This window comes from Pungitius pungitius, chromosome 13 (genome assembly GCF_949316345.1).
Source record: "Pungitius pungitius chromosome 13, fPunPun2.1, whole genome shotgun sequence".
NCBI classification, from domain to species: Eukaryota; Metazoa; Chordata; class Actinopteri; order Perciformes; family Gasterosteidae; genus Pungitius; species Pungitius pungitius.
The window spans coordinates 8,665,249-8,677,524 of record NC_084912.1 but is presented as its reverse complement, the minus strand read 5'-3'; the positions used below and the strand labels follow the sequence as shown (position 1 = coordinate 8,677,524).

The following is a 12,276-nucleotide window of genomic DNA, read 5'->3' as shown; positions in this document are numbered from 1 at the left end:
ATCTTCATCTTTACATTTAGCATTTTCTAAGGCTTTTACTCTCAGACATTCACAAATTTCTGAGTCCGACCCTAGAGGGAGCTACAACTGTGTTTTACTGACACAACTACAACAAACAAAAAACATGTTTGATGAAATTAAACTGACAAATGAGCCAGTATTAATGATAAAGGGGATGGAAAACTCAATGTTTTTTGATTGAGATATTGACCTCTGAGCACATGGTCGGCCCTCATTTGGGACACGGACCCTTGCCTTTTGTCCTTAACGATCACCAAGTTTTCATTTCATCGCACTGATGTGATGGCACAGACAAGAGGGACATTTTAACTCATGAAAACAACAGAAGTGATGGAACGTCAGAAAAGGTAAGAAGGAAAATGGAAACAACATAAATCATTACTCTGGTTTGGATAAAAAAACTCCCTCAGAGAGCCTCTGGCTTGTGCTCGTGACTGCAGTCTATGTGACAGTATTTGTTGTTTATCCCGTCATCCAGTTTGTTGATGTGAGCCGGCTCCTGTTCTCAAGGTGGTACGTCCCGAGCTCCAGCGGGGGGGCGGGGGGGGGGGGGGGGGGGCGGGGGGAACACACGAATGCTGCGGATCACCTGGACGCCGCTTGTCTCAGAACCTGGTGCTCTCGTGTTTCAGCATGCGCACGTTGGTAAGCGCCTCGCTGCCCCCGCGCTGGTACCCGTAAGCCTGGCGCTGACCCTCCAGTCACCGGGCGCTGCTGCCCGCCGACGTGGTGCTGCTGCTGGGACTGGAGCTGCCCGAGCCCCGGTCTTCAAACACACTGATCTCTAGCTGAGGACATGGGAGGATGTCAAGGGTCGCCACGACAAAGAGGGCATTGAAACGTGAGGTGGGAAAAGTGCTGGCAGATGCCGTTCCACAATCGGGTAATATCCAAACCCTGTGCTCACTTATGAGCTTAAAGCTATCCCCGGAGTGATGTCATGTTAATAATCGTAGGGTGCGCAGCCTAAACAACTGATCTCAGATGAGATGTGCTCACTAGATTTTCCTACTTGGAGAGGTGGGTGACGGGCGTGAATGAGCGAAATAAAACAAAAACACGCTGGAAGTGAGTGTGTCTCCTCTCTCCGCGTCACTGGTTCCCACTCCCTGCCTCATGGTGCCATGAAGACAATTGCTTCTCCTTTTAGGCTTGAAAAGGGTTGTGAAATTTGATGCAGCTCATGACAAGGTGAAGATACCTCAGTAACACTCAGGAGTAACTACATGTGGTGATTTTATATCTCCCTGGCAACTATGATCTCGAAGTGATAGAAGTGAGTCACAGGGTTTGCTGCTCCTCCCGAAGGAAAAGGCCTCTGACCAGCGGCGAAAAACAGAGAGCGTATTGTACGGGGTCGAATTAACTAAGGCGTGTTTGGTAATGGGTCGGTCCGGTGTGTTGGAGCTCGTTCTTTCAGTCCGGTCTGTGTGATGGTCTACTGGACACATTCTCGCGCTCTCTCTCTCTGCCTTTTAACTACACGGAGAACTGCTGGGATCATTCCCACTGACAAGGGGAGACACGTGAATGGCCTCTTCTGGTTAAAAACATTTGAAAATGTTGTGAGACTCATCCATATTTAGGACCTTATTTTGGAACTAGCAAGCAAAGCAAAGCATCCCGAGTGCATTCACACCTTCATCTGCCAATATATCCCATCGTCCTGTTACTGTCCCACCTTACTTATTAAAGGACATTTGATGGTGCATTCATTTTTGTTTTTCAGCACTGTCCCACTTCAGAATAACTCTTGGGAAGGACAGTTGGCCAGTGACCAGCTCCTCTGCAGCAGCAGCTGGATTCAAGGGCACCTTGATGGGATTTTATGAGAAGAGGTTATATTCTTATCACCTCAGATCTTTTTAGCAAACCATAACTATTTAAAAAAAGAAGAATGCAGACTGAACTGGGCCCTGGGCATCCCATCAGTCTTTTGGGTGTTGTTTACTGCCCTTTATCCTTTATCCAAAAAGACCTGCAGCAGCAGATGAGTGAAGGATACGACCCTCATTCCCCTCTCGATGGGGTCTGTGAGCAGCAGACCTCTCGGAGCGTAGATCTTCTCATTCTGTTCCTGGATGTAACCTGAAATCTTCTTCAGCACCTGCAGTGAAATGGGGACGGGACAGAAAGGACAGAGGCTCATTTGGAGATGATACTGATTTGATAACACGGCTTAAAGAAAACCTTAAAACACAAGCAGCAGAAGATAATTGATAGATTCCAACTAGGGAACTATAACCTTAATATTTACAAAGTGTGTTGCATGTCATAATGCGGTATGCACTAAGTATGGCAGTTATTTTTGTACTTAGTTCCGATCCACTCGGAGGTTATATGAATTATGCTAAAATTGCCGTGCATTGGTCTTATCGTTTTTTGTTTGGGAGGTTTAGTTCCTAATCCCAAACGACGGCTCTTTCAGGCTAAATGTCATGTTTTGGTCAACTGTCAGGCTAATTTGGGAGAAATTTAATATTTGGATAGCATTGGATTTGGACTTATTGCTCAGTTTTGCAAGAGAATTTTGCATTAAATGTGCTAAAAACCAAAAAGCAGCAGTGAAGTGAAGCCAAGCACTGAGATCAGGCCTTGGCAAATAAATTCAAACACGGACGCCTGAATACATTACAAATGCACTTCAGTTTTCCCTGAATACTGGAGGAGTGTTCAAGCCCTGCAATGTCGCCCCATGTTGTCGGTGATAGCAACCACAGGGCTGCTGACGGATGCTCGGTGACGCTGAATAGACGGGTATTAGCTAACGTGTCTTCATTTGAGCAGTTTACTGAGCCTTAGCTCTGCTTCTTTGGACACCAACAATGCTGATGGGCCGTGCCTCTGCCAAACCACGTCAATCAGCTAAACCGCGCTCCACTGGGCCTCGTGTGCAAGGAGAGAGCTGTCGCCACTCCTGAAGAGGAGGCACAATCTTTAGTCTGTCTATTCTACAACAAAGCACACACTTATAGAATTAGAAAAACACGGAAGAATATCACATATATTCTAATGTTTTTAAGGGGTGGGGGGCCGGTTTATGACAGCTTTGGTTTTGGCAGCTTCACCACGTTTCTAGTGACTATGATAATTGTGGGGATATACTGGAGCACGGCGAGTCCAGTAGGCCATTACTTAGTTTATTTTATGTTTTAAAGCTGACTGATTGTATGACTACTTATGCCCGACTTCTCTTTAGCGGTGAATCACTAACACTACAAACATTTACCAAAAAGGGACCAGCTAATTAGACGTGCAGTACTGAGATGTGACACTGCTTTGTAGGATTTATTAAACATGACAGATCCACTTCCCGTTTTCGAAGTGAACCAAAGGTCAGCACTGCACTCAGCCTTTGAGAGATCAAAACAATACGGACTGAGCAACACACTGAGCAGCGCTCCTCTGGGATGTCGAAGGCCCGTTACAGCTGCAGGCACAGCTGCTTATGTAGTGACCCCTGCTAGTGGAGACTGAACCACGGACAAATACTTCTTTGGGCCGTCCACTGGAAGGAGAAGGTGAGGAGCCTTTTCCATTCAGATGTATGAATGCTGTTACTATTAGGGAGCAAGTAGGCATTAGTATTCCTCATTGAAAAGCCATAAGAAGCCATCAAAAGGCTGCTTTAAAAAAAGTCTGATTTATGTGAACCTATGCAGGACGCAATCAACATTTGCCCTTGAACAATGACCTCCAACAAACACAATGGACAACGTCTTTTATTTCAAACTCCATCAAGAGGCCCGGCTAATGGGGTCACTGTGGTCCAGGGAAAAGGCCGTCCCTTCCCCAGTGGGCATCCCTCTGCTCGGCAGCGCCCCGATGGGACGGAGCGAGTGCACGAGCTGTGCGGCCGCTGTGCTGGTCGACGTGTCTGCGACGGCCCTTCAGGCTGAAAGCCTGTTGAGCGCCTGTATATCGCCTCAGAAGCAGAGGTGCCACGGTCTGTTTCACGCGCATTCCAGCCAGCGTTCAGTTATCGTTTATGGTGTTTATGTTACCAGGCGCAATATGAAGAGAAATATGTGCAGGCACATCACTGTGCATTATAGAAAGAACAAACTTCAGGAGAGGGAGGGCACGCTTGTTCACACGTGTATCTGTTCTGGCTTGCTGGGCGCAATCAGTGTCTTTTGATACGGTGAGACGTAAGCGTTTGGCAGCGCCGGTGAATCTGCACACTCATCCAGGCTCACTGGTGTGTGTCCTCTTTATCGGCAAACGCACAAACGTCTACGTACGCAAACAACGTCAACGTGGGTGGGTACGTTTGATCAACCAAGATGATCAAGTTAAACAAGTAAATAAATAACTCTCCGGTGGGGCTGATAGCATCCGAGCAGTTCAACGGAGCGGCGCCCAGCTGACAGGGAGACGAAAGGAGCCGCTTCCACACAGCGGAAAGGCCTTTTGTGCATCTCGGTCAAGCTCCCTGGCAGCAGCCCTGCTTTCAAAACGGAACAAGGCCAAGGGAGATGAATACTGCGGGTGACAGGGATCAGAACACGGGAGGCATGGCGGGACTTCACGCCACACTGGTTTCATAAAAAAAAGAAAACTGGCCACATGTGGCTGCGATGTGCGTGCTCTTGTTCCCTCGCAGGAAGCGAACAAGCTGCAACAAAGCCACGCAGATGTTTGATCTCCTTGGTTTCACTGAAGGTAAAATCAGTGTCGCGGTTCGTCCGCTACGCTACGCTTTGCCGACCGGCTCGCAGGTGTGGGATTCAAATCTGGTGGCAAAAGACAGTGGACGGACGACTGAGGCAAACCAGAAGTTCATAACAGCCAGCTGTACGGTTCATGGACTACAAGGATGCTCGCTGGAAGGGGTTTGATTACCTTGATTTTATTGACATTTCAATATTAAAACTCTTAAAATATTTGCCAGGGAGGACTCCACAGCCCCAAATAATACTCTATTTTCTTGTTTACCTTCTCGTAGCGTGTCTCCATGCAAAGGAAGACGATGTACGCTGTCGCACAGGCCAGACATCCTTCCAGGTACGACTGACCTCCAATTCTTTCGGCCTCCAAATAGTACGAGTTGAGCGTCTTCACTGTTTCCTCAAGCAAGGTTCGCTCAATCTACTTACGAACACAAACAAAGATCCAGGTAGAGATATGGAGGCACACACACACACACACACACAGAGACCAGCAGAGTGAAAAGTGTTCTTGCATAACTACGGGAACAAGATGTTCTGCTATCAAACAGCCTGCCAAACACACCAGCTGCATTCGGCTTAAGTGCTCCTACTTTGTCAAACCATTTATCAACACACCTCACTTGAAGAACACGAAGAAACTCAAGGCTAAAATGAAAAATGTAGGGGTTAGGGTTTGAACATCTGTCCGAGGAGGTTTTGATTAAAAATGTGTATAAATGGTCCTCTGTGGGTTTTCTTTCTTCTGTCTCTGTGTGAGAACTGCATGCTTGAGGTGATAATTCCTGGACACATCTGCAACGGTACATAAAATCATTTGCAGGTGCTAATACAGCAAAGTAAAAAGAGCAGTGGTCATTATGCTGCAGTTGCTAAAGCAGAAACGGTTTCTTTAGCTTCAGCTGCTGAGCACACACAGAGATATTATGACAACTTGTTTTTTGAGATAGAACTACGGGATATAAGAGGGCAAAGAAAGATAGAAAGATAGTGATTTAATGATGCAAGTCAATATCCATCGCTGACACCCTTTTTGTCAGCGTATTCCCTATGGAGCCATTACTCCTGCTGCGTTGGAGAGAGTTGGGTTTCTATGAACATATTACATTGGCCCGGACGTGTACATGTGAGTGTGTGTTTTTTCTCACCCTGTTGTGCAGGTCTGAGGGGAACTTGTTGTGAAAGCGGCAGACGGTCCCTTCGCTGTAGTCTCTCTGCACAAACACCTTCGTCACCAGCGATGCGCTGTGCCTCAACTCCTGAAGATTATGGAACTGAGCAGTTACACAACAGAGAGAAAGCACACGTTGAGCACGTGGCCCAGTGTTTGTGAAATCACATATCGGGAGGTATCTTTGATTTTGTGTTTCTGCTGCGGTTGCGAACCAGATATAAGCACGATGAAAAAGACTGAGGTCTGTGGCGTATTTTTAAGGTGCGGCAGGGCTACACAGTGAGAGCGGTACTGCAGCTGCATCCCTCCAGCATCAATGAGCCCAGTAATAACAAACAGTTTTAACGAGACCCCTTTACAGCACTTTGGGTTTAAAGCACTCCACGAACAAAACACACTAATCAGTTGGTCTGCTGTGAAGGGTACAGCAGCAGCACGCATGTGGGCCCACGTAACTTGCTGTAACCCCTGCTGATCTAAATAACCCCTCTAGAGGACGGCAATTAGAGATACAGTAGGACTCCAAAGGGAGGGGGGGGGGGAGAGGGGGAGCGGAAATATAGTGAGAAACACAAAGAGAAGCATGTTATTGTTTTGTATTGAGTGTCCCATAATGATAACAATGATCATTTTAAGAAATAATTCCCATAGTCTACCTTATTTTATTCACCACACATCATTTACATGGATAGTTTCTTGAAAACTAAAAATAATCTCTACTTGTATGAGCCCGAGAGAATAATTTCCAAGCAATAAGGTGCGATAGAGAGCCAGGCTTTCATCTCTATACAGGGCATATCACTCGCTACCAAGAATAGCATCCAAGCTGCTATTTTTGTCAGCCAAAAGCCCAAATCACCTAACAGCCACTAGATCGTTCTACCTGGCAGGGATTTCAATGTTGTTCTTTTCGCCTTCTCTGTCTCTTTTCTATCTTTGGACCATCACAATGAACAATAAGTAAGTCTGTTAATAGAAGCAATTATCAGCACACAATCGAGAAACGTTTTCCCGTAGTTGGCAGAGAGTTAAATTCGTTAAGATGTAAAGGTTCTTTGTCACTGAGACTGTATGTAGGTCGCTATGTAAATACCTAAAAGTATGTGTGTAAGCAATACTGCAGGGGAAATCATTTTTATAAGTTGAGGGCCAGCAATTAAATTCGACTTAGTAGGTTCAACCTTTTTTACTTACAACACGTAATATCAGTTAAAAAGTAAGTATCTAAATTGGGAGTTAAGCTAGGTTAAAAAATACATTTGTGAAATAGGAGGAAAGGAAGTATCCAATGAGGAAAGAAGTAACAACTAAAAAAGATAAGGACAGAAAATAAGAAATACGGTAAGAAAAGAAGAAAAAAGTAAAAGAGGAAATAGATACAAGATATGAAAAAAGAAATATATAGCATATTACAAATATAATAAGAAATAAGGAAGGATTTATTTGCAAAGAATCCAATTCAGAAGCATCCCAGTGTCGCATGCAGTGCATTCAGGCCAGCGGGGCGTCACGGGGTGTTTTGGCTCGTTGTCGACCTGCTGACCTGTGTCTTACACCTCGGTGCCACATGTAGCTGACAGCTGAGCAAAGCAAGCAGAAGTCACGTGTCTCTGTGGCAGCTAAACACCGAGTCCAGTCATTTGTCCCAACATCACCTCTGGTTTCAGTGAACTGATCAGTTCAGAGTCTGATCGAATGGGGATGTTGTTGTATGAAGGTCAAAAATGATACAGAGCTTGAGACTAACCTATTACCCTCTTAGTTATTTACAACTGCCAAAAGGCACAGCTTTGATACCAGAGGACTTGATGAGACATTTATTTTCCCACTAGTGTTGATGTTACTGGCAGAGCGGACTTGTCTGTGTCCATTTTAGTCATTTTTTAAATAAATGTTTTTCTGCTGGCAGAGCACTTATGTTTACTTTTCTGCATGGGTGATCTGTTTCAAAACCAGTCTATTACCGCCTCTAAATATAGTTTACACAAGCAGACGGCATGCTAAAATGTCATACTGATCACACAGGAGACTTTTAAAAAGTCTGACTTCTGCTTCCACCCACAGGTTTTTTGTTTTTTCTTTGCACGTTAATAGAACATGAGTTAAAGAGGGAGGACTTAAAATAGCATGCACTAGAAACAAATGAATTAAACCGTCCAAATGATCACCGACCAGACAAATAAAAAGACACGAACGAAACCTCGTTCAAATCACACCAGAAGAGAAGCCCATGAATCACGACCTCTAGTGAAAACAAAACAATAATATTACTTGTCACATTTTTTTTACCCCGACATCCTCCCCTCGTCAGCGGCTTTGTGTTTCTCTCATGGCCATGTTTCATGACTCTAGTCAATCCGACTCAAGCAACAGAGCGCAGCAGCGCGGGTGAGTGCTGCCTGTGGGCAGACGGTGCACAGGACACACACACACACACACAATGACATGCATGCACAATAAGCACACTCAGAGTTTCAGAGCCCTTTTGGCATTTGTCATACTTTCAGTCCTCACTTTTCATCTCTTCATCACTAGACTCCTGCCATTGGGAGTAACATTTTTCATGTTTTAAGTCACAGGTCTATAAATCATTAAAGTTTAGACAGTGACAAAACGATAATATTTCCATGACACCTGGAAGATTGCCGTTGCCGGATTGGGAAATTTATTTTGGATAAAGGTGAAGCATTATTCCAGCGGGAAGGTAAACCTGCTGCAGCCCCTAAGACGATTACCGTGCACGTTATTTGTCAAAAGTGTGTCCCGGTGTGACACTAGAAGCAGGGCGAGCATGAGAGTAGTGGACTTAACCGTGACGCACAAACAGTCTGCAGTATTACTCAGTCATAGATGTTTACTGTCTTTACTGGAATACGATACATTTCATCATTATAATATGATATGAAACAGAGAGGCAGGCAGGTGGATGAAAAAGAGTAGCAAGTAAAATGCTGCTCCTCTTCGACACTTAGCTGCAGCCGCCTCTGAACATTTAATAGGTCTCAGATAATTGATGGACCATGGACATTAAATCTGTCTTTATTTATCTGTCCATATTTGTGTGTTTGTTGTCTTTGTGTGCATGCTTGTGTATGTGTGTGATTTATGGAGCTTGGACAGGGATACGTGGCATACCGGCAGACACCATAATGAATCATTCCCAGATTCTCTGCACTTTTACCTGCAGCAGCGTTAAGATTGGACCCCCTGTTTTAAATCGGGTGCTCTGAGGGGTATCCAAAAATATCAAAACACTTTGAGCACATATTGCGTGCATGCAGCGGTGTAAAATAGCTCAATTTCTCAAAGCAATGGCCGTCTCCCCTAGTGAGATATAATGACCAAGGCAGCAATGTCTCCAGCATCATGGTGACATCATCAAGGACACAAAGAGGGGGCAGAAGAGGGTTGGCCGGAGAGCTGCCAGGCATTACTGAGGCTAAAAATACACCAGCAAACACTCTTGGTGCTTTTGGTACCGTGACATCGGCTAAAATACCTAAAATACCATCGCAGTCATGGAGTCATGGACTTTTGGTGGATATTTCAATTAGTGAGAAGCACCGTCTCTGTCCATGGTGCTGACAGCTCCATCATCATCATCATCATCTTCCCCATCACTCTCATCACTCTCATCTAAACTGGTATAAATTAAATGGGTTTCTAGCTGGAAAATGCATTTAAAAAGCATCATGTATGGTCAAAATAAAAAAGAAACATCTTTGAGGATATTAGACGTTAATTACAGAGCTCACAAAGTGAGATGAAATCAGAGTAAAATTGAAGTTACCGGACGAATTACATCCACGTGTAACATTCACAGTGCAGACGTCATTGAATTAGGATCCAACGTTTTTCACAACAAAACAGAGAATTCAAAGGCATAACAATCTAGAAAAATAGTTTACAAGATGCGCTTGTTAACCTGCATTTAGAAGACAAATAAACGACAAACGGACCTGCAGAATCATTTTTCGGCTTTGCTCGTGAATTTCTAAGAAAAAGGCAGCGGAAGAGAACTCATACCTCTGTCGCCATATTGCTGTAACCGGGTGCAGGATCGGTCCCGTGCTGGAAACAACGACCGTTTGCTCGTGCGCTGCGGGACAACGCGACTACAGGGCTTTAGCAGGAGCGCGCATGCACGTGCGCGACTGAGCGCGCGCCCAACGAGTGCAATCGCAGGAAGGAGAAGTGAGTGATATCGGATTCAGTCTGAGGTCAGGGTTTCGGGAGGCAAATTTGCAATTTTTCCAGTTTTAGCGGTTGATTTTTTCCGTGGGATCAATCAGTAATGCCATTTAGTATCGATAATGTCTTGGATTGCAATCACTCCAAACACACAAAAAAAACAATAACAACTTACATTTAATCACTCAAAGGAAAGAGATGACTGCATTGTCAATTAAAGTTGAGCTTTATTATAACCAATATCTTTTCAAAGAGTATATTAAAGGAAAGCTTTATGTTCCTTTTACAACTCAATAAGAAGAAAAGTGATATACGGGTACCCATGAAATAAAGAATATAGCCTTATTGAATCATAATTAGCGCACATTAATCACTAGCGCATTAATCACTGTCATCATAAAGGGAAGATTACATTTATTCAAATTGAACCTTTTGGATCAATGCTGTGCAGCCATCCTTCAGTGTACTGCAGCCAGTAGCCTTTGGTTATGGTGCAAAGCGGCCACGCTGTGGTGACTCATCCTGTAGCCCATATGTTTAATGCACCATTGGAAAGTGCTCATATCAACTATTCATCAGAACCCACTTGGGTGCCACTTTTTCCATTTCAAGAACGTATAATTCTTCCAGTTCATGAGCAGTTCAAGGTCTTACCTGGTTTGAATGTTTTCCAAGGTTCACTTAAAATTCACAAAGATGACCAAATGAAATAGGACAGCGAATATAAAAGCTTGTGTTCTTTGTGGTTCTCCAAAGTACGGAAAAATGGACTTGAGACTGAGTGAAATAACGTTGATTGAACTCCAATTTAGTTAGTTGTTTGACATCAATTTGTACTCAAATTTGTCACTTTCTCGGCCATTAGATGAGATAATCCCAGAGGTATGCATTGAACACATTTCTGGCAAGGACGCTCAATTTCAGACACAGAAATATCCATAATGACACAGAATCATCCAACTCCTATGAATGGAATCTGAACCCAAATAAGATGGAGACCGTAACAAATTATTCAGAACAACTAGTACTTGCCAGGATCATGCATCTCTCCCGATTGCATGAAAAAGTGTGTATCTAATCACACTCTGGCAGAGATTCCCTCGGGTGTATGTATTTATACTCACATCACAATGTTTTTGTATGCATGTGTTTTTGTGTATTCACTATTTTATATTCTCTTGTGAATTTTCTTCTCAAGGCTGTTTGTCATACACACACATATCCAAAGCCCACACTCACCACATACACCTAAGCTTAGGGGACTTATTCAGCAGATAGCACTAATTAACCGTGTTCATTATATGTGCATCTGAGAACTAACATATCTTGCAACTACATGATGCTGTAATGCTAAAGGAGAAATTACACTATTGGGTCGATATCAAACAGTATCAAAACCAAAACATCTTTGGTCAGCCAGGCCTTCCTTGTTTGCCTAAATTCAAGATTCATGATATTTATTCTCACGTGTACAGTTTAACAAGTTACTTCAGACTCCTGTAGAGTGTGCGTGGTGGCAGGAGCGAGGAGAGTCAATGCTCTGGGGGGGTGTGTTCTGTCCTTAATGATGTCGTGGGCTCTCTAGGTGACCCTGGTGGAGTAAATGTCCTGCAGTGAGATGAACTGTTCTGTTCTTATCACACGCTGGAATGCCTTCCTGTCCTGGACAGTGCAGTGTCCATCCCACACGGCCATTGATGTGGTATCGTGGATGTGGATTGACGCCATCAATATATACTTTCTATGTATAATTTACTCAAATATGTATAAAATGATTACCAATAGTCTATTTATTCCAAAGCTTTTCTCTATTTCAGCTGCCTCCAGCCTCAGGTTTAGGGTTTAAAGGGCTGGCCTTTATATTAGAGCTTTTATCCAATCAAATTTCATCAGATTTTGAGTTGGCGCCGCCGGGGCTCGACATCAGGAAAACAATAACGTCAGCAGGTGCACATGGGCACAGAGGTGGAATCATTCAGGCAGGACTGTGTGGGACCTGTTGCTCATGTCAGACAAACCAATAATTCACAGGACCACGAGAGGTCCGTGTGAGATCAATCTAAACTTACACCTGAGTTCGTGTATTTGACCACTAGTTCTGCTGCTTCTTTTAGTAGATTAACACAGTTGGCCAGCTGACACGTTGTTGAAGAGTTTATTAGTTCTGTTGAACTTTGAACTCTTCTTGCTTTGTGTGAGCATGACATCAAAGCTAAACTA

The 12,276-nt window shown here is 44.1% G+C and overlaps 1 protein-coding gene across 1 annotated transcript; it reads right to left on the bottom strand.

Moving 5' to 3' along the window:
• Positions 1-577: 577 nt before the first annotated feature.
• golga7bb (golgin A7 family, member Bb) lies at positions 578-10,022 on the bottom strand. The gene is made up of 5 exons (XM_037465772.2): positions 9,892-10,022; positions 5,840-5,965; positions 4,960-5,112; positions 2,027-2,128; positions 578-809 (listed from the first exon to the last, which is right to left on the bottom strand). Exons 1-5 carry the CDS (start codon positions 9,901-9,903, stop codon positions 723-725), a joined length of 480 nt encoding a protein of 159 aa, XP_037321669.2. The 5' UTR covers positions 9,904-10,022; the 3' UTR covers positions 578-722.
• Positions 10,023-12,276: the final 2,254 nt, after the last annotated feature.

Excerpts from the sequence above, each read along its gene's own strand:
- golga7bb (XM_037465772.2), bottom strand. Across the intron at positions 5,113-5,839 it reads CCTCAGACCTGCACAACAGG|ATTGAGCGAACCTTGCTTGA; the intron begins GTGAGAAAAAAC and ends GTTCGTAAGTAG. Across the intron at positions 810-2,026 it reads TCGAGAGGGGAATGAGGGTC|CTAGAGATCAGTGTGTTTGA; the intron begins GTATCCTTCACT and ends CCATGTCCTCAG.